Genomic DNA, 23,351 nt, shown 5'->3' on the forward strand with positions numbered 1-23,351 from the left:
GCCCCATTGCCCTCTGGGACCTCCCATGCCTGAGTGGGTATGGGCCCGATGGCCAGCTAGGACCATCAGCATTTTGGAATGCAAACACCCATTTTCCATGCTCGGGTGCCAAACACGTGCAGTAAAATTTGCTTGGAAATGAAAGGGAGCTCTGTCTGGAGTCCCCCTCCTGGAGCTTGGCTGCAACCAGGCTGGGCTTGTTGACAGAAAAATCGGAGTGATGCGAGAACCTCCGCAAGCCTCCCGTGAGAGCCGTTCAAATGAAATACAGTGACGCGAGGGCAGCACACCACAGTGCAGAACAAGAATCCAGACTCAAGAACGGAGATCAGTCAAAATCTTCAGATAAAAAAACACATTTCCCTTTAATTTGTGATCTCTCACTTTGTAAAGCTTTCAGGTCATAAGAACAAAAGACATGAAGATTAAGACAAGATGCTTGTTAAATCTGGGGTTGCAAGGGGTGTGACTTAAGACTGAATAGCCAGACTATAACATCATTCAACTAGTGGCTGCCAAATGTTTCCACAAATGGGTACTTCACTCCCAAAATAAATGATTTTGAAAGCCAGATGAAACCTCACTAAATTGCTGTGTTTGCTTTTTCATCCTGGCGTGGATACTTTAAGATCAATTATAGTTTGTTGTTTTTCAATGTCAGAAGTCATACAAAGCTTTTTATGGGATGTTGAGTACACAACGTTCTTTGCAGACTGGTCAGGACAGAGTTGGAAAGTGCCCACCTGCTGTGCCTATGCAGGGTTGAGGGGAGTTTTTAAGAGACTTTAAGGAACAGAAGCTAAATACAACATAAACAAGTAATCCCATTCACCCATTTTCATTTTAAATTAAAAAATAAAATTAAAAAATAAAAACAAAATCAGTGCAAAATGGTGTGTAACATATTTCAGTAGTTGTCAAGCACTGTGTGATGGTAAGCTCTTCAGCACACACAATCAGTGAATAAACTGACTATGCGAGTGTCTTAATATCACTATGGATAAGGTTAAGATATGTTTTGCCTGTGCTTTTTCAATTTCCACCTCAGAAAATCAATGTGACGTGCCTTTTCCAAATAAACATCAGTGGTGACAAACAAGGCAAAAATTCACTCCCGCAGCAAGTCAGAGACATCATTACCCACTATTGTTGAAAGTCTTCTTTCAACAACATCCAATACTATCCACCATTCCATGCTTACAGTCCTCCAAAAACATCCAACCCCACACTCTCAGTTCCTTAATGTTTTTCTGTCATCAATCACAGGAGTTCAGCCACAGGGCTTCCGAACTCCGTCTTCCAACTGGATGCATACTTTTTATGGAGAGCTGCTGTTGGTTTTGGCTGGCTGAGCAGTGCTCAGAGCTGTGGGACTCCCCTCCACCTGCGTATGACGTTGGCCAGGCGCTTGACCAAGCCGGCACTAGGCTCCTCCACTTGGAAGGTGCGTGTCAGGAGATTGTAGAAAGAGCCGTAGCCCACCGCCACCACCGTGCAGGTGAGGCAGATGACGTTGTAGGGCATGCTAAAGTCAGGCGTGGGCAGGTTGACCAGCAGGGGTTCCGTGTAGACGCGGACAAAGTAGCTGGACTCCTCTTTGCAGGGGAAGCTATGAAGGAGGCACAGAGGAATACAAACAGTGACTAGTCAGAGTACAGCACAGTACAATACAGTACAGTACAGTGAATGTGTAATTAAGGAAGTCAGTTTGCTGTGGTTGTCCTGCAATGTAGATGTGCCATTAAGGAAGTCACTTTGCTGTGGCTGTCATTTACTGTAAATGTGTCCTTAAGGAAGTCAGTTTTCTAATGTGAACTCACAAACTACTGAAGAGAGGACGCTCCCGGGTGTTATTGGTATCCATGGCCACCATACTTGGCACAAGGCCACTGATTACTGAAGACCTATAAATATCGAAACAAACAAAAAAAAAATCAATCAACACAAACGCTAAAACATTTATACGTCCACTAATCTAATAACAAATTCCTACATGCTATTAATATAGTTACTGAAGGCATGTGTAGCAAATCATACAATTGTCAGAAATTCCTCAAACTCATATTATACTTCAGCAAAAGATAGAGATAGATAGATAGATAGATAGATACTTTATTGATCCCCAAGGGGAAATTCAGGAAAAGAATACTTACCCAACATAGAAGCCATGGTTGGGATCAGGTGTGTACTCAGTCCACTTAAGCAGGGCTCTTTCAAACTGCACGGTCACCTCTGTCACAGAGTTCGGTGGCAGCTGCACCAGCATCTCCAGGAGGTGTGGACGCAGCCTGTCCTTAGACGGCTGATAGTGGATGTAGCCTTGGGGACGTATGAGAAAGTAACAACTGCTAGGAACACCTTTACAAAATGTCTCTTTCTGTAGCTTACAATTTCATTGAAATCAATTTTTGCCTTTTCCATCTCGAAGGGTATACAACTTCTGACATTGTTTTCAACATCCAACATACAATAGTATTAAGCACTGTTTTAACACTTATTGTAAGCATTGTAAGAAATATCGGTATAACACTTGACAGTATCGACATAAGAGTGACATGACACTGTCATGACACATGAACCCGAACCCTAACTCTAACCCTAACCTCTAACCCTAACCCTAACCCTGATTTATGACAGAAACCGAATGTCACTTAATAACAGAAGCGTTATGTCATAAACGTTTATGTTTGTGACACTTTCATGACAGTGGCATGTCACTCTTATGTTGATACTGTCAAGTAAAGTGTAAGCGAAATATCTTATTGGTCAGTTTCCTGTACAAGAAACATTCCTCAATACTGTAGTACATAATATGACAGGCACTCACTGGGTTTGTTGTCCTTGTTCTTGCTGGTGACGGTGAGGGTGTGGATGTAGAGGCGGAGGTACCAGGGCACTGTCTCCATCAGCAGCACAGGGAAGGCCCGATACGGGTGGTAGTTATAGATGAGCGTGTGGATCTCGCCTGTCTGCAGGCCGAAGCCGGCTACGTAGCGCTCGCTGTGCAGCAGAGGACGCATCATCTCGCCTGGTGTCACAAGCAGAGAAATATACTTGCTTTTGAACTTTTGAAATTGAAGCTTTTACACTCAAGACGGGGATCACACTGGAAACAACGAAGCGGCAGTGGTAAGTGTAACGCAACTCTCCGACCATAATAAGTTCTAAGTAATACAAACGGTTTGCCAAAATTGAATATGCTATTGAATATGCATATTGTCTATGTCTGTATGCCTCTGAGATGGTAACTAGAAAACACTAAATTCCGACTGAAATTCCCTTACACTTCTAAATTACCACAGTCTTAGGACAGTGTAGCGATGCAAATAAGATAAAAGAATACTATGACCTCTTTGTAGACAAAGATATCAAATGGGCCTATGCACAGGTCCCCCCCATTTTTTGCATGTGACGCGACACTCACCACCGTCCGATTTCCAGCGCACCAGGAGGTTCAGAGATCGAGTGCTCCCAAAGGTGTCTTTATTGGTCAGGTCATACATAGCATAGGTCCTCCGATCTCCAAGCACCACAGATTGTGTAAGCAGGGGAGAGACTGGAAGCAGATCAAACAGCTCCCCCTGTGGGATAAGCAAGGTCATGTCAAACACATGTCAACAACAGAAGAGGCAAGAAGGGACTTTTTTTTTGGTTGAGCAGTCCAGAAGACAAGCTTTCCTCCCTTAGTGAAGATAATTACGATGATGCACGTATATGGGAGGATGGCAGTAAGACAGGAGATGGAGCCAACCTCAGGGTTATCTGTTACATCCACATGGACTTTACTGGAGGATGCAAGAGGACAGGCCTCCGTCAGGGTGCGGGAGAACATCTTGAACAGGGACCACTCTGAGGGACAAAACAGAAGTACAGGAAATAAAGCATATGCCTCCCATTGTCTCCGGTAGTGATCCCATTGAAAAACAATGACAAGCAGCGGCAAGCAACGGAGGACACAACTGGTATCAAACTCAGAAAAGACGAGGACATAGAAATACTAGGGCTGTAAAAATAACTGATGAATTTCGATTAATTAATTTGGGAAAAAATAACTGATTAAAAAAAATAGCCCAGATTAATCGATTCTGTATGACCGTTGACCCCGAGCCGTTCTAGTCAGTAACCATTAGACTGTAAAATGAAGGAGAGAGAAGAAAATGTGCTGCCTAGATCATTGATTGGAACATGTACTCTTAAAAAACAGCCTGATGGTGTTAATAAAAATAAAGTGTTGATTAAAATAAAGTCCTCTGCAATGTCTGCAGCAAGGAATTTGCATATCACCGGAGTTCGTCAACTCTAAGTCTCACATCAATGCAAAGAAATAGTGTTGACATTGAGGGGAGTGTTAATTTATTTTCATTGTGTCCCCTAGGTTATATCTGTGGCCTGAAATGCCTTGTATGTGAAAAAAAAAAAACTTCTTGCCGAAGCACTTTTGAATTTATTTCCTCAGCATATTAGGTCATATCATAGATTATTATGGCCATTATTTGTGTGTGAAAATTACAGTGAAAATAATAATAATAATAATAATAATAATAAGAGTTTTATTTAGTAATAATAATAATAATAATAATAATAATAATAATAATAATAAGAGTTTTATTTATAATGTATGTAATAATAATAATAATAATAATAATAATAATAATAATAATAATATGTATTATATAATAATAATAATAATAGAGTTTTATTTAGTTTATTATGGCCATTATTTGTGTGTGAAAATTACAGTGAAAATAATAATAACAGAGTTTTTGAACTTTAATGTCACTAATGCTGATTATTCAATGATTCATTTGAATTTAAATATTTAAAATACTTTCACAGCAAAAATTATATATGCGATTAATTTAGATTAATTAATCACAGAGTATGTAATTAATTCGATTAAATGTTTTAATCGATTGACAGCCCTTAGAAATACACATTCATAGTCATATGTGGGGCCATGGAAAGGAGTGTTTTTTCTCTGGTCTGGTGCGCCGGAGTTAGTGTTGCTTTTTCTCTTATGCTCAAAGACACTTAATCACCTGTGGCCACAGTGGGAGAAGTGACTCATACTGGGAGTGGGAAGCAACAGCCAGTGTTTTATGAAATAAGAAAAAAATAAAGACTTAACAAACAAAACCAAAAGGAATAAAGCCGCTCAGGTTCTCAGTGGGTGACAAGTCTGGCGGGGTAGACTTTAGAAAAGACTGTCTTTGGTTGGAATGAAGTTAAAGGATTATTTCAGATTATATTTTGTTACATGCACACACACACACAAATTATTTCCCATCACACTGAGTGCATCTTATGCGCAACACACGCTCAGCACATCAAGGCAAGTATTTATGTATATTTGTGTAACATGTGTGATAAAACATGAGTACGGTTGATATAATCTTGGACTCACCTTTTTTTCCCTGGCCTGAGGTGTGCACATCAAACACCACATTTAGTGTCTGTCTCAGCTCCCATGACAGGGCCTTACATTCCACATCCTGGAAACCATGAAGCTCATTAACACACAGCTACAGGCTTAAATGCTCGCAGGTCATATGAAACTGATGTGACACTGCCCTCCTGTCACTCACTTCGTAGCACAAGGAGCTAATGCTCTGATAATGACTGACTGACTATTATTGTGTTACATGCTCCAAATGTAAAGCACTTTGAGCTGCATTCTGTGTATGAAAGGTGCTATACAAATAAGGTTTATTATTATTATTATTCTAACTCTAGAATTATTATTATTCGAACTCTAAGCCCATGGTTTCAGTACCAAGGGAGCACACTAGCTGATGAGATATTGGCTATTCAATATATTGCTAATGTCAGTGTATGGCGGTGTCTGACTGCTACCTCACCTGACACACAGGTCGGATATGTATTGCCTCAGAGTGGAAACTGCTGTGGAAGAGCTTCTCTGACTTCATCAAAACCGCCAACCCAGCCTGAGGAGTGGGAACAGAATAGAACACTCTGACACTGGTTGTCATGGCACAAGTGAGACACAGTACCAGAGGAAGATGGATTAGCTTTTCATTAGTCTATCAAGGAGAGGGGAAACGAGGCTTGTTTTATGGGCAAGACACAGATTTGGCAAGACCTCATCTTTTTTTAAATACAGACCCGACAATCTGAAACCATTATTTTTATCAGCAATATTATTGTACCAGGTTAGTGGATCTGTAGAGGGTAAGAACACTATCAAGTTTATACACAGCATGGATTTGGGTGAACACAACACAGCGACAAACTCAAGCAAAACATTATTATAGAACAAAAGGGTGCACAGAAATACTCCTTATGCAGCTGTAAGGGGGGAGTTGACTGTCCTCAGAATTGATAGAAAATATCCCATACTACTGCATCGCCAATATTCCCCATTTCACATTCCTTCAAAATGTATTTTATTTCCTTGAAATTGATATAAAATAAAGAAAAGTTTCCATTTGGAGTTAATCTACCTTCGAGCCACAAGGCAGAAGCTTCTTCCAGGGCGTGAGATTCTCAGTGCAAACAATCTCACGTGGCAACATAGCATAGCGCAAGAACCGGGGGTCTGTAACTGCAGGAAGAAAGGCCAGATTCACTGCATTTCAAAATGTACATGGCAATCTGGTTGAGTAAATAACAAAAAATGTACAGATTCAATAATTTCTACCCTCTCACTGACAACTCAGTTATTGTGAAAATTGAAGTGTCAGGTTTTGACTGTCTTTTAAGTTTTTTTTTTTTTTTTAAACATAGAACACAATACAGCCATTCATTTATTAGAAATTTGGGCAAAAATGTAAAAGATTATGTTATTTGACAGACTAAAGGTATATTAGTGGTAAGTAAGTGGTATTTGAAATTATAGTGCATATATTTTCTAGGTAAGTCTGTGAAATTGTGATGATATTTATTGCCCATCCATAAATGTCAGTATAGAAATATGAGGATGTGTGTTTGTGAATAGATGGAAATCTCAGCAATAATGTGTGTAAACAAACTCACCATTCTCAAGACCTAGGGGTTTAAAAGAGGCACTGGGCTGCACAGTGTTGGTCGAGTCGATGAAATTCAAAGAGGCACAGAAAATCCCAGACAAGACATTGGTCAGCTCCTTCCAAGCACCATCAACACTAACACAAACAACAGACAGCCCTAATGTAATTATTCAATCTTTTTACATGGCATTACTGCAAAGAAAACGGCCTCTCACATGCTAATTATATGCTATATATAATTGTTTGAGGTTACTTTCTTCTAACAGACATCTTTTAGTCTTAGGACCACATATGAAAGCACTAACTCAGTGACTGAGTCCTGGAACCAAACCCAGAGTTCTGCCCCTGGAGGGGAGGGCAAGAAGGGCTGTCCCCATTGCATGGTCCTCCAGAAACCCTGGGTGAAGGAGATGTGGAGCTCCCGCACGGAGAACTTGGAAATGACCTGGCCCAAAGACTTTGGGAAAAGATGATAGTGGGAAACTGGAGAGACGAAGCAAAGAATGAGAGGCAGCCTGTTAAACACGATGAATTAAGGAAAGTGTGACGTAGTGGATGTAGGCTATTGAAGATGTAGCCTACACATGGACTGGTATGATGTCCCATTAACCTATATCATAACGTCAACACAAAAACACCATATTACCCAGCTAGTTGATAAATTACTCTATTTATTATGTATAGGGAATAAGCTGTTCTACAATAAAACTGAACAAATCACGCCAGGGATGGATTACTGCACAGGCCTACCGGGCCCAGGCCCAGGGGCCCTGAAGCCCAAGCTTTTGGATGGAATCATTGCCTCAATATCAACAAATCAGGATGTAGGCTATGAATCTGATTGAATTTAGAATTGGCCATCCCCAAAATGCACCAGAATACAGGAAATCACATTAAACAAATTAATTTTTTTCTGTGGGAGGACCCCCAAACCCCCCCTCCCACATAAGCAAAAATTACTGTGGGGCCCTTAATAAATCTGGGCCCAGGGGCCTGAAAGTTCGTAATCCGCCCATGACTCACGCCATCATGAAACAAAAAAACTAGTTAGTTAGCCTGCTACCTGACAAGTGAATTGAATTGCAATGCATACCTCTTTTGCCTTTGAGAAAATCTGTATCCCAAAGAGTGCGAAATTGAAAGCTTGCATAGATGTCGCCAGATTGCAAAGGCCTAATCACCAACTCTTCTTTAAATTCGTCTTTAAACGGTGGAGGAGGTGCAATCTCCTTGGTTGTTTCTGGTTTGACCATTGCTTCCTCCGTCGATTGCCACTGCTTGTCATCCTGTTCTTTCTCGATGGGATCAATATCGGAGACGATAGGAGGCACCTCGTCCGGTTTCTCTAATTTTCGTTCAATTGAAACTTGATTAGGCTCGGTATAGGGTTCTCCGCTCTTTGTCTGGTCAACATCAGCAGAAACTTGGCAAAGTTGCAAACAACAAATAGCAGCAAAGGCTAGTAGTAAGAGAATTGAGCTGTGAGCTGCCATCTTCGGCACTTGCTGTGGAGGCAACGGCACTTCCGTGTCACATGGATCTGACTTGTCCAATGCGGAGACAGCATCTGTATTTGTTAAGACCGTCTCCGTGCGGTGACTGCGCATGAATTCCAGGCTGAGTGAAAAAGTCACAGACGCTTGTAGACATCTCTAATCTTAGCGTAAACAAGTGTTTGCAATATAGGCTATCTATCATCTAGCCTAAACCAGCTTTCTTGTTGAGAACATTCAAGTCGTCATTATCTGCAGGTTTCCTTATCCTGAACCTTTTTAATAATAAAAATGGGTTACTCGACGTAGGCTAGCCTACTCCACATCCATTTTTTATTTTTTATTGTTCACAACTGATGTGGCTTAGCCTATGCATGCATGACATACACATAGGCTACATGTTTGATATTCCTGAAAGCATAACGCTTCCATATGGGCCTAAATGACGCCTAGGCACAATTAATAGCCTAATAATTGGGAATCATCAAGTTTATTGAAATCTGTTTTGATTGGACCCATAGACTACATACTACATTACATGGAAACAATCTGTAGTCTCAAATGAGTCAAGGAGCCGCCACATAGACAAAGCATCTATCCTACACAAAGCTGCACGGCTTCTCCATACTATGCAGTTTTGATGGAGAGGGTAGGCTATCGCACTACAATCCGATTTGCTTCTGCCACCCCCCATTTCAATTCAGACATTTGCTTTATCACACCCTCCGCCTATTTCGCCGGCGAGGAAGATGCTGACAAGGCTAGGGCAAGAGTGGTGGTGATAGCCCAGATGGGAGCCTAGACTGTCTGACAGAAGGATGCAACCTATTTAATCAATGGAGGAAAATATATTGAAATCAGAAATCACTGATTTACTACAAATCGTCAACGGTGGGCTCATAGCCTACGTTTAGCCTACAGTCACTGGGTACCACCGTCCCTTTCACTGCCCGGATACACATATCCACGTCTCCCTCCCACAGTGACACGCGCGTGCACACACGCTCCAAACACATAGGATTTACTCCCCCCCTCACGCGCGCTGGATGCTGAAGGCGGCTGTCATACTGAATAGCCCAATATTCGCTCGGCTGCTAGTCGGTCGGTGCTGACCTTGCTCGTCTCAAACAGGGTTTTCAATATTTTATTCATAATTCTTGTACGATAGGCTGCCCCCATGGCTGCATCGGATGGAATGGAGCCATGCATTCTGCAGCGAGGCAGATCTCAAAGTGACCCGAACATCCTTACCGAGTCGAGCATCGATCTATCGCAGAGCACAGGTAAGCGAATGAAATGTTTTATTGTCTGGAGATTCCATCAGGAAAGGCGTTTCATAAATGCGACGGTCGGAGTGTCCAAACCAAACCCCAATTCATCCATGCTATTCAAGCTCACCAGAAGATAACGCGCGTCTTCACGTTAAAGCTGGAATGGTTATAACATTTACAATTGAAAGAAACAGTGACGCATTTGCCTTCAAGAAATGTTCAGAATTAGTGTAAACTAGTGTCATGTGTCGTTCATTTAACAAATCCAAACAATTATAACTGGAGTATTTCTCAGAGAGTCAATAAACGCTATTTATAACCAGTATTCCCCTTGCAGGCGATATAATTGCCGCTTTCTCAATCAGTGCAGACGTAGATCTGAAAATAGCCATGTGAAATGACACCGCACATTCCCTCTTCGCCGTTGTGATTGTGTTGTTGTTATTATTCCATAACATCTAGTCAATGAGATGTGGCCCACTGCTCCATTTTTAATGTCTGTGTCCATCACCAAAAATAGGTTACACGTTGCTAGAATAGGCGTATAATACGAAACAGCGAGAGCGTTGGTTATAAGGTTTGGGAGACGTTTGTCTATCACGGCCTTTTTGCTCACCTAGCTTATTCCGGCTTGCGACTGCGCACTTGCAGCTTTATTTGGTCAATATTTTGAATGGATTGCTGGTTATAACTGATCAGTAGCCCTACTTTTACAAGCGAAGGAACCAGCTTGGCAGATTTTGAAAGATGCTCGACCATAAAACAGCCGGTGTGAAAAAATTATATCATTCAAATCACCTGTCTAGATTCAATAATACTATTGTATGTTTTACATGTCATGATGAGTGAATGTCATATGATTAGGCTACAGTAGTCTGCTCCCATATTCTCCATAGGAGAAACTGCTCCAACACATTTGGATTCCTTTCTTTGGAGCACTGTTAGCACAACAGGTTCCATTAGACCTGCAGCTGTGCAGGAACTTACTAGACTGGCAAGGGTCTGACCAGCTCAGTGGAGTTAGTGCTGTCTGTATTCATGGCATTGCCTTCGGATGAAATAGCAGTCTGTTTCAGTCACAGTTGCAGTATCCTTAGCATCTTATTGATTTAGGAACAGGGGTGTAGTGGAGGCTAAATGCAAGTAAGCGTAGTTTATCCACCTCTGAAATTTCAGAGATATAGTTTATCCACCTCTTATTAGAGTGTATCCACCTCTCAAGAGAAATTATTCACCAATTGCAACTTTTAACATTCAAAAATCAGACTGTATTATTCACATTCCCAATATGTACACTCATCAACACTGTAGGAACCATTTAATACCACTGGTATTGTTATAAGCATTGGACAATAGTCTCCACCATCATCAAACATTATTGTAATAAATATTCGACACCGCATGGCGCAGTCCACCTTATGATCACAGAATTCATACTTTATCCACCTCTTATTTTACCACACCCCTCTATAGGAAAGAAAACAGGGTGGGCATTTTCATTTCATTGTCTCAATAAACCATCACAGAGATATCACTTTATTCCATCCTAAGACAACTGATTCTCTAAACTTAAACATTAATTAAATTATACATTAGACTTTCAATACTATTAACATGTAGGTCTCCTCACCCATTTTTGATCAACTATACTAACAGCACAGCAAGTGCCGCCAACCATGAGATGTGCGTGATATAGCTGGGTTGCACCATTGCACACAGTCCAATACAATAACCACTCTCAGATTCATTGCTGTGATGAAGGGTGCATAATTGAAGTGCCTCCAACTGCATTGTCAGACTGTTGTACACACTTAAGTCTTCCGAAATGGACTGTCATCGTAGCGGTCCTCAGAGATTCCCAAGAACATTTGGTTCCTCCACATACCGTCAGAAGCTGTTTGGTGATGTATCAAGCGCTTTGCCTCAGCGAAGTGATCATTAATTAAGCCGCAAATTCAATTGAGATGCTGGAATTCTCCTGAGCCTGATCCATTTAGAAGAGAGTGCCGTATCACATGGGGGAAATGTGATTGATTTAGGGGCTTTTAGTCTTTAATATTTTCCAGAGAAGACATTCAAGGTAACAACTGTGCATCAGCACTTCAGATGTTTAATTGATTAATCTCTTGTGGTTATGAAAAAAAAACTCTCTGACATTAGACTTGCACTTCCTGGCTGCTGGACGCTTTCATTATATTTTGTAAATACTTTGATTCATCACTCACTATAGAGCCGGAGGAACAACTGCAGTTTACAATTTTAGGTCACAGCGCTAAGAAATATTTTTATGATAACAAAGTAATTCATGATAACTGAAAATATACAAGAGTATTGTCATAAGTATATATACTTTTTTGATCCCGTGAGGGAAATTTCGTCTCTGCATTTAACCCAATTGGTGAATTAGTGAAACACAAACAGCACACAGTGAACACACAGTGAGGTGAAGCACACACTAATCCCGGTGCAGTGAGCTGCCTGCTACAACGGCGGCGCTCGGGGAGCAGTGAGGGGTTAGGTGCCTTGCTCTGGCACTTCAGCAGCGGCCCACTGGTCGGTTCCGGCTCCGGTTACAAGTCCAGAGTGCTAACCAGTGGGCCACGGCTGCCCACGGTCATCCATGTGAGTGAACTGTCAAAGCCCATAAGATGATTTCTCATAGACTAATGACCAGTTCAGCTTAAGTGTCAACTGTATTTATGCATATCTGCCTCCACTTTGACCTTTTTACAGAGCTGGTTTCCGCAACCTGGGTTAGACTTAGCTCTCTTTAGCAGGAAAAAAATGGACTGAGGAAAATGGACAGGAAAAGCTATCACTGAGCAGAGTAGCTGCTGACCACATGGTGGACCATGGTACTGACTGTGCCAAAGACAGACATGCACTCTCAAAACAGGCTAGCATGCACACACTGTTCAAGAGACTTGAACGTTGGTCTCCTTGCATGTTTGTGCCTCTGTATGCACCTTATCCATGCCTGTGTGTGTGTGTGTGTGTGTGTGTCTTTCTGTGCGTTTGAATGGATGTATGTATGTGTGGGTGTTTTTGTGTTTATTTGAAGCTATAACAGCATATATAAAGACGTTTGTGTATGTGTGTTTGTGTTCACCTGCAGCCTGTGGTGTTGCGGTGAGCCAGTGAGAGTTCTGTACATGCCAGCGTCCGGATGTGAGTCATCACTGGCGTTTCATGCCGGGTGGTGAGAGATAGCTGAGTGTGTGTGTCTGTTTGGGGGTTGTAGGGTTGAGAGGGCTGATTCACTGGTGGCGAGAAGTACAGAGGTCTGTTCTGGGTCTGTATCTGGGTGAGACGGTGTCTGCTACATTAAGAGCCTCTTTCACACATACAGGCATTTCACCCTGAGTCTTATTCTCCAGAGAGGGAAATATTGTATCTCCATGTCTGCATGTGTGTGTGTTGTATCTCCATGTCTGCATGTGTGTGTGTGTGTGTGTGTGTGTGTGTGTGTGTGTTTGTTGAAAAAGTATATGTACTGTATATGCATATGGATATGCATATGTATGCAGCTATTATGCCGTTACTATTTAGTTATAACTGTCATATTATTAGTATGGTGATTTTCTGGTATATCTATTGGATGTGTCACTGGGATTATGAATTTGAAGTACCCAAATATTTTGAAATGCTTTGTTGTTTGATGCTGGACGTGTTGAAAAAGGCCTGAGAGAGGGAGAGAACAGGAGCAGTGAGACTGACACAGAAGACACTTCCCCTGACCTTGTCGAGTACGGTTCACTGCTCTCCATCTCTCCTCAAGCATTAAAAGCGAACAACAACAGTAACCTTCCCCAGAGATGCAACAAGGAGTACATTAGACACTTGACAGAGGGTTTTTTTTAGTGCCAGCCGTAGAGCTAGCATGACTGTGTAAGCGTGTACAAGACTGCCGCGAGTACCTGCATGTGGACTCCGTATGTCCGTGGTGCAACCCGAGGGAAGCGATACAGTGAAGCGAAGACAAAGTGTTTCTACTCATCAGGTCGGAGCTACACGCATCTTTTTGTTTTCCTGAAAAAGGATACACACTGAAGATCAGTGAAACAGATAATGGTGAGGTTGAAAGTACAGAACATTATTATGTCAGGTATTGCAGTTTGAAAACTGCTCCTGTCACAGTTAATCCACAGTGTCAGCGGGTGTTTTGAAGAAAGATGTTTGTACATGCACTTCTCTTTAAGGACATAACTCCCAAACATCTTATCAGGCTGCATCACCATATCACACATTTGCACTGCACATTGCTAGTAGAAAATGTTAAGTGGTCAGCACATTATTAACATTATTACATTATATTAATCAGAACAAATTAAATAAGAAGTGTGACCACACACATACAGTAATTCCTCTTTATGAAAGAGTATTGACAGAGGGATTAAGACAGAGAGAGTCAGACAGACTGTGAGAGAAAGAAGGTGTCAGAAAAAGAGGGGGAAGGGATGTATGTGGAAGGACAATGAGCTGAGACCGGGCTGAGAAAATGACGTTGTGTGACTCACCATAGAAATCAGCATCAGATCTCTACACAGGCTGTGGAAGGTATACGGCTGCCTAACAGGAACTCTCTGAAAGGCAATGGAAGACAGTATATGGAAATATTTCTCTATATCTGTTTCTACAGCACACACCCACAGCGTTCATTTCCCCTCTTCAAACCAGGAGGAGGGGAATGGCTGCTTTTGGATCCATTATGCAATATGCATTTTCACTGTCATAGACAAAGTGCAGCATTTGAAATGTGCTCTTAAATGGCAGTGTAGTCTAGCCATTTTGTGTGTAAAAAAGGATTTCAGTGTGGTATCACTGTTTGTGTGTGTTTACCTGGAGCAGAGAGGACAAAGAGGTTTAGACCACGTCCTCTACAGTGTGTTGGGCATGTGCTAATCCAGCCAAGCTGTGAGGCTGGGGATGCTTAAACACACGTGTGCACGCATACACACACACACACACACATACACACACACACACAAACACACACATGCGTTTGTGTGTATCGTCTGCCACCTTGCTTGTAGGACTGGACATGTTGAAGAAGGCTCTTTGAAATTGGCTGCTGTGTGGACTGCATGTCAATGGTGTGCTGACGGTGTGCCAAGCAAGCGGGACAGAGAGGACTGCTGTGGTTTCAACCCCAGAGAGAGAGAGAGAAAAAGAGAGAGAGAGATATCCAAATCCAGACCTAGTCTCAAGCTCAGAGACTATGACTGAGGCCAAATCACTAGTCTCCATCAGACAGTGGGACCAACCAAGTAATTACTTCTCCGAGAGGCTGCTGTTCAGCTCACAGTGCACTGTGTCATGAGTTTAGCAGCTCGAAACCGCCTGGACTCATGAGCTATTAGCACATAACTGGGGTTATAAATACACTAATATACACACTTATGGGAATACGAACTCTAAACGTGTCTGGCACATGTAGCTCCACGGAGAGGACTCATCTTGAATGTTACCTAATGGCAGCGTATGCTTGTTCTGCACACTTCTCCTTTGTGTGCTGGAGACCTGCTGGTTGTATTGTCACTTCCCAAAAGGCTACAGCTGCAGGAGGTCCGGAGGAGCCTGTCAGGGTTTGGTGTTTTTGCAGTCTGTCGTGGCGCGCTGTGTCTCTGTGGCTCCCAGTGGCTCTGTGGCTCCCCGAAAATCTTCCAGGCGTTGACCTAAATCGCGTTTTTCGCGAGCTGAATAGCAGAAAATACATTCCACATGAAAGCGCACACACACACCCACCTGGTCTCGCTTTCCCGCCCCCACAGTGAGTAGATTCAGCTGAACAAGAGAGAGAGCATCATTGAGGAGAATTGGGAGCATAGGCAGTCAGTGTCACTGTAGTCACTGTAATATCCTGTAGTACTCACACACACACACACACACACACACTCAGAGTCTGTTTTTAGAACTGTGTTGTGAAGGTACTGCTACTGGTGGTGGTATTACATTTTACTGAAACTCATATTTAGAATTAAGTCCATTTATTTTTGTTCCTATAACTGAACTGTGAGAGCACAGTACCAAGAGTTACAACAACTCATTTTGTCTCCATTATTACATCTGACAGAATATTCTTCGAACAAAAGAGTGAACACACACGGCCCTCAGCCATAGAGATTTTCTACATGGCTGAGATTTCATTTCTGCGTTGAAGAGCAGACGCTTTCTGTGCCCTGCAACCCACTGCAGATGTGTGGCCCCTGCCCACAGGGTCACCAGTGTCCATTAGGTTGCTGATGGTGGATGTGGTTTGGTTTGCAGCAGTGAGAGTTCCAGCATTCACTGTTTTCTGAAATGAATACTGTGATGTAGCTGCCATCTTCTTCTTTGCACTGTAACAAGATTCTGTGATTTTCACAGCATCACTGCTGTTTTTGAGAAAAATGTGTACTGTATTTGTGAATACAGTATGTTGCTGTAGTTTCGCTATGAATTATGGTCAAAAATGGTCAAACTACAGTAATAAAAATTTGCTGCGAATCATAACACAGTAATAAATCTGACTCCTCCCTCACTTGTCAGCTTTTTGAAAATTTTGAAAAAACATGGCGGAAAATCAGTTGGGGTTTTCTGTTTTCTTTTTGCACACAAATACAAAGTTAAGCTCCCAGATAGCAAGGTGACATTGATACTATGTTGATGTTCCATCCAAATCATCATTTTGAAAAGATATTGAAAAGTCATGGATTTATGGTTTACTGGGAAATTTTGACGTGGTGATTGAAACGTGCACCGCGCGACGACGTTTGAACTGTCCGGCGGCGGCAGATCATTTTTGAGCAACAGTTCAGTCAGTCAGACCAACGGTGTTCAGCACTCTGTCAAGTTCGCAGCTCCATCTTAATGGTAAGCAAGCATTTATTTATGTAACGTTAATGTTTCATTGTGAAATTGTACTACATTAAATTCGGGCATGTGTACAGTCTATGTACGTTGTCCTGTCTAACTTACAAACTCATCCATGCTTGTTGGATCAACTAAGTAAGTAACGTTAGGCTAGCTATCATAGCTTCTAGTTGCTGTTGCTGTGAAGGTGGCATTAACGTTAATGTTTTATGTTACGTTAACGTTTTGGCAGTCTCATTTATATTAGGCCTACCTTAGTTCTCAGTAAGTTACAGTTTATTATATTCATATAATTTATATAAAACATTAAGCTAGTAGTGCTAGGCCTAGTATGTTGCTGTCACAATGTTAGGCTGAAGATGATGTGCTGCTGGTTAACGTTAACGTGGAGGTTTAGCTGCTAGCACTACCAGCTAACTTATGTAACGTTAACTCATCGTAATCAGTACATATATCTATGTGTTGCTGCAAGCAAACATCATCAATGAGCTCACCCAGCTGGCTAACGTTAGCAGCTAAATATACCTTGCGAAACTGAGTTATGCTAACACCATCTTCAGCCTGGCATTTTGACAGTAAACTCAAAAAACATACAGTATATATATAAATGATTATTCTAAAGTTTCACTTGTAAGTAGCCTTCAGTTTCAGTTGAAAATTGTTATCTAACACTGTTTATCTTTTTTTCTTCTATTTCTGCTAGGTGCTGCTTCACTCTGCTACTGGTGGTGGATCAGGCTGACTGCAACCGTTGGTCTAACGTTGCAGCACCGCGAGAATTTCTAAACGGAAAAAGTGAATAAATGTACTTGCTTTTCAAACTGATAACAAGTTGTCAATGGTTATTTATGCAAATTTGTGTAGCCTAAACCATACCTAGGCCTAGTCAAATTTATCCTGGCTGTAGATAAAGCAGGATATGAATTTCCCAAAATTACTGTATATAATATTACAGCACTGGTATTACTACTGTACTGAGTTACAGTATGATCCATAAGTACTGTGATTAAAAAATATGGTAGACAATTCAGTACTGTATACATTACAGCACTGGTAGTACTACTGTAGTTTGCATTTACAGTATCAGGCATAGGTACTGTGATTTCATATACAGTAGGTGTACTGTAGAGTGAAATACAGCAACTTGCTGGTTATTTGCTGCCAGCAAGTTGCTGTAAATTTTACGTTAAACTTTTTACAGTGTGTATGATATAAATATAGATATAAATGCCGACTGTCACACCACCACATAGTAATGTAATAATAATCATAATTGTGATAAATAGTTTGATGTTCATTTAAGTAGCACCTTTCACAAAACCAAGGTGGCTATATACAAAACACAATTAAAAGAAGAGGAAAAGGAGCAGACTTCATAGTACAGGAGGAGGACTCACGAAATAGAAAAGTGGTTAGATGGGATGTGAAGGCCCATAACACACATCTGGACCCACCAGAAAGCTCACGGAGCATACCACTGCATAGAATCCCAGTCAGTATTCACATGCAGTGTTATATGATATAAGGCAGGTAATATTGACTTCTGTGGTATTTGGTGGGTGGGTGGGCAGTGAAGCACAGTGATTGTCAAGAGCCTTGGTTATTAGCTTTGATGAGTCACACCACCGGTGGCTAATACTCACTGAGGCCTGTTTGGTACGCTGGTCAGTCAATCAGCTGATTTTCTTTCTGATTCCTGGTTGATCAGCTGTTTTCCTCTCTGAGCCTCAGTTGGTCAGCTGGTTTCCTCTCCAACGCCTGATTGGTTGGCTGGCTTCCTCTCTGAAGTGTGATTGGTTGTGAGCTCAGCTCTGATGGCATGGGGCACTGAGAGCCCCAGAGGCACTTCTCCACGAACAGATGGCCTCACAGTTGCTGAGCCAGGGGGTAAGAGAGAGGGGTGACATGCACACAATGTTTGATGTGAACTTTAATGTGGAGCACAGCTCACAGTCACTTGTTTCAGAGTCTTCTTTAGATGTTCAGAGCAGTAGGGCCAAGACAATAATCATGCAAGACAGCTCATGAACTTTAATGGTTGGGGTTAGATAAAGAATAATTGTATAAAAACTGTAATGATATTTGACTGGAGTATATATAAGAAATAGCAGAGAGGTTATCTTATTATATCTTTAAATGGATTATATTTGTTTGCATATCTTCAATTGAAGCAGATTAATACAAATCAGATTTTATATCAATGACACAAATGAATAGCAGATTAAATTTATCAAACACATCTGATATGTCCTCTCTTATCTAGCACTTTGCATTAATATGGTGAAGATTTGTGCATGTGTTGTAACACTTGCAATTGAATTTACATACATATTTGCAAGTAATTTACAGAATCTTATTAACATAATTACTTTGATGATATATCGTGTCATGAATGAGAAATTAAACTTTGTAAAAGATGACTTGGTTGTGACTTCTACAAAGCAACACTATTTAACAATTTGCCACTTTTTAAGGTACGCTTTACTGGTTTTGTTGACAACTGTGCAATTAATTTTGGTCAGCTACAAATTCATTTTGATGCTATGTGAAAATATGACAGGTAATGGCATGTGATGTTTGCGAGCCATCCAGATTATGCACTGTAGTGTTTCTGAAGAGAGATTTTACAGCATGACATTGCCAACTTAATCACGAAAAAGCCACCAGTGATCATGTTTGCAAGCTTTCATCAGTTCCACATAGGCTTTTGCAAGAGTTTTGCATACCTTTTAACGTATTCGCTTGCTAGTTTCAGATCAAAAACCTTACGGCTCTAACAAGTGCATGGACTATTCTATCCCTCTATTATTTTTGTACCAGGCAGTTTCTGGATGTGTTGTTCTGCGGGTCGTGTTGGAGCAGAGTGAGCATGTTTCTGTCCATCACTGTGCCTGATGCCTTGTGACAGGTTGGCTTGTATGCACGCATGTGTGGAGTATACTACTTGTCTCCTCCGTCTTGTTGTAGCCTGACAGATAGGCATGGAGGTGACTGCCGGCTGGTACACCTCGAGGTTCACAGCAGGCAGAGAAGCACAAGTGGCAGAGCAGCAGCCGAGCTGGCTGCCAGAACTGGGCCAGGTGCAACCCAGCACTGGCCCGGCAACTGTTTGATTTTGTTTCGTTGTTCAGGCGGGATGCAGACAGTGCTTCAGACATCTTCAGGCATCCTCAGTGCCAGATTCACACCAGCTCAGTGAAACAGCTATCCCAGTGTTGGCTGGTACCTGGGTATTTTGCCTGCGGTCGAGTGAGATGCGGATGGTGTAAAACGCTCGCCCTCAGGCCTTCACACTGCCAAATCCACACCGGGTCACGGCCAGATCTACCCCATCATCCCCAGTCCCCTGCTGCCTGCGTGCATATGTCTGAGAAAGCTGTGGAGCGTTAAACACTCACCTCCAAACGTACATAGAACCGGATGCCCCCCACTTCAGCACTAGTCCTGTCCCAGGGTCAGTTGCTCTCAGTGCATGGAGTCCAGTACTCTACTTTACAGTATACAGTACCCTGTGTTCACCTTATTTAAAGATACACACACATGCACACACACTCTGTGTCATTCTCTTTATATGCTATGTTATATACCGATGTATAGTGATATATAGACACACTATGTTTTTTCTAGTTTGTTCTCTTTATATATACAGTATTTGTTGTTCTCTGTTGTCATATACTGTATGTGTGGCGTTGCGTTCCCCTTGTTCCCCTGTTTGTGTGGTACAAACAGTGGAGATGACAGTAAAACTGACCTGATTTTTTTTAGTCAAGTCAGCCCATAGACTGACCTTACTACATACCAGATCCAGGCCAGTTCTGGGCTTGATTCGGGCCAGATTGGTCAGAGTGATGTGCTTCCTGTCATATTTCCCTTATGTCGACTGATCGTGCTGTCTACCTGCAGTTGTGTGGAACCTACCCTCCCTCAGACATCCCTGGTGTGTCGGATCTGTGATGCGAGCTGTGCTGAATGAATTGGTTTCTCCTCCGTGATATCTCGAGGGTGGCATTACGGTTAACTGCCAGCTGCATTCACCACTGACAAATGAAATGCTTTAATTGACTGTTCGCCACACAGGCTCTCTCCAGGCAATATGGAGAATGCAGAGGCGCCATCACAGACATATAAGCTACCACTCCTGCTTTTAGTGGCAGTCAAGCATCAAAGGCTTCTCCATCACTCTCAATACAGGTCTAGCTTGGAGTCACTCTTCTTTATTATGTTTATAAATATAGGGATAAATACACAGGGACTTGTGCATACGTATGTTGTGGTGTAACTCCCCCAGACCCTGCCCCTACCCACACATCCTTCACTTTCAAAAAGTCAAGACAAAACCAGTCAGGTGAAAAATGGCCGCTGCTTACCGCATTGACCTCAGAGAGGAATTAAAGAAAGAGAAAGAGAGTGAGAGAAAGAAAAAACAAGAAGGGTATAGATTGAAAAGGGTGAAAGAGTGCACTGATAAATGGATACCTTGGCGTGAGAGAGGCTTTTTGGCATGGCGCTGTGCTGACGCTGCTGTAATCTGCATTGGGGTGGGGTGAGTCGGGGGGGTGCACGCTCACAGCGCTGTGTCTCTCTGTCCCAGCGCGCCCCTCCAATGTCTCAGACAATTAGCCAGCCCCTCCATCTCCTCCTCAGACTGCCTGTGGAGCTGCGCTCTCAATGCAGCCCCACAGCCCATAGACACAAGGCAGGAACAGTGACATTGGGGCAGGAACCAGGTACCAGCCAGCCAGACAGGCAGGGAGGGTGGCAGGCAAGGCAGGCAGGGAATGGCCAGAAATGCTGCACGTGTGTGACACTGAGCAAGAGAACAATTGCTCTCAAATCCTCTGTTCTGTAAATAATTGCAGAGGTTCTTCTTTTTCCTCCCTCTCTCCATTGTGCCACCTGGGAGGTGTGGGCCATGTAGCTTTCCCAGGGTTTTGAGTTGAATATGGATTAAAATTCACAATCTGTCGAGCTCAAGCTCATTACCATGTAAATGATTTTTTTCTTTTAGCTGCTCAGGTGAAAGGACGGCTACTGGTGTTGTGGGTGGATGTAATCATTTGTCATTGTAAGCCGTAATACTGAAAAGGACATTTTTGTGTGTGGCTAAGTGTGCATGTGTGTTAGTGTGTGTAGTGTTTTTTGATGACTTACATGTTGTGATGATGCATGTATGTGTGTTTACTTGTGTGGCTGGCTGAAATGAGTTGTTCTCTCCCTAATGCACTGCATGAACATGTGTGTGTGTTTGTGGCTGCTGGTGTTGGTGATTGGTTGGTTGGAGTAACGGGTGCGTGTGTATGTGTGTGTCTGTGTGTGTGTGTGACTGTGTCTGTCTCTGTGTGTATGTGTGTGTGTGTTTGTGGCTGCTGGTGTTGGTGTTGGTGATTGGCTGGTAGGAGTAGCTCTCTCACTGACACTGTATGTGCATGTGTGTGCACTGTGAGTGTGCCTATGTCCGCGTGTGCGTGTGGCTGCTGGTGTTGCTGGCTGCAGTAGCTCTCTCTCTCTCTTTCTGACATGCTGCTGACATTTCATGAGGCAGGGCTTGATGTGCTCAACATGAAGCCGCCAGAGCTCTGTCTCTCTTCCCTCCAGAGCGTTCTGGAAAAGTGCATTTTCCCTCTTCACTCTTTACCTCCACCATCTTGTCACCGTATTAGAAAATGTATTTTTATTGATTTGTTTTATCCATACATCGGTAATAATTTTTGCAGCTTCTACATTAGCATGTTAGAGCTACAATTGATGCCAATCAAAGCTAATCAATATAATTATAATTCTTCCTATAATGTTATTGTTGCTGTTGAATCTCCCCTGCTATCTCAGTTCTTTTGCATCTCATTTTTGAAGATGCCTGTCTCTGATAAAGGACTGACTCTTCATGGATCCAGCATGCTCTTAGCTCCATTTCTCCACTCTGTTTGTATTAAAAATTGAGCAATACTTGATGTATATAATAAAGCGCTTGGCTCTGATTGGCTGGGCTGGATCTCTGGTGAACACTTCCGTATAGCAACAGTCCCCCCTCCCTCTACTTCTCCTTCTCTTCCTCTCTTCTCTGGCTCCTCCCTCTCCACCCCATTCCCCCCTCTTCTCTCAGGCCTCCTCCTCCATCTCCTACAGCCCCTCTCTCTCTCTCACACACACACACACGTACGTTGCACGCGCACACACACACACACATGCGCTCACACACGCATACACGCCGCTGAAATTCTGCCTCCGAGGGGCTCCTCTGCAGCATCAGCAGCCGTAGCCATGGCAACAGCAGCTCTGACCCCGGTTTTGCTTACTGCGGAGTCTGGGAGGCTTGACCTGGATTCCTTTCTCTGACGGTTACTTGGGCAGACGCACATGCTCAATTGACCTGCTTCCCATCAGAGAGGGGTCAAGCGAGAGCCCATCCCTTCATCCGCCATATACTGGAGCATGCAGGCATCAGTAACATCACTTGTCGGCTCAGCATCACACACACACACACACTTGCCCCCCACCCTGCACACACACCACGCACACACACACTGTGGGTTCAGTGACTGATCCATGAATATGACTCTGGTGCTGGTGGTGGATTTTTAAAGTGAGATATCTGACTTGCAGGTGAAACAGAACGCGTGGTTTGGTGTCGAAGCTGTCAGATCTTTTGTATTGTTGTCGTATTGCTGATGTTGTTGTCCTTTGACAGATTAAGCCCTATTGTGTAGGATTTTCGTTTCTTTCATATTGCAAGGTCAGGGCTCCTCTTAACT

The 23,351-nt window shown here is 42.6% G+C and overlaps 2 protein-coding genes across 2 annotated transcripts in view; one reads left to right on the top strand and one right to left on the bottom strand.

Moving 5' to 3' along the window:
• Positions 1–340: 340 nt before the first annotated feature.
• On the bottom strand, positions 341–8,608 carry pigt (phosphatidylinositol glycan anchor biosynthesis, class T). Its single transcript, XM_048241951.1, has 12 exons — positions 8,080–8,608; positions 7,292–7,469; positions 6,994–7,121; positions 6,462–6,562; positions 5,859–5,945; positions 5,405–5,492; positions 3,752–3,849; positions 3,425–3,581; positions 2,828–3,028; positions 2,154–2,319; positions 1,821–1,904; positions 341–1,609 (listed from the first exon to the last, which is right to left on the bottom strand). Exons 1-12 carry the CDS (start codon positions 8,591–8,593, stop codon positions 1,360–1,362), a joined length of 2,052 nt encoding a protein of 683 aa, XP_048097908.1. The 5' UTR covers positions 8,594–8,608; the 3' UTR covers positions 341–1,359.
• A 733-nt stretch (positions 8,609–9,341) lies between these two features.
• Positions 9,342–23,351, top strand: part of phactr3a (phosphatase and actin regulator 3a) — a 29,201-nt gene continuing 15,191 nt past the window's right edge. Inside the window, exon 1 of the mRNA XM_048240391.1 lies at positions 9,342–9,762. Within this exon, the coding sequence (XP_048096348.1) occupies positions 9,657–9,762 (106 nt within the window). The 5' untranslated portion in view covers positions 9,342–9,656. The remainder of the gene's footprint in view (positions 9,763–23,351) is intronic.

This window comes from Alosa alosa, chromosome 4 (genome assembly GCF_017589495.1).
Source record: "Alosa alosa isolate M-15738 ecotype Scorff River chromosome 4, AALO_Geno_1.1, whole genome shotgun sequence".
NCBI lineage: Eukaryota > Metazoa > Chordata > Actinopteri > Clupeiformes > Clupeidae > Alosa > Alosa alosa.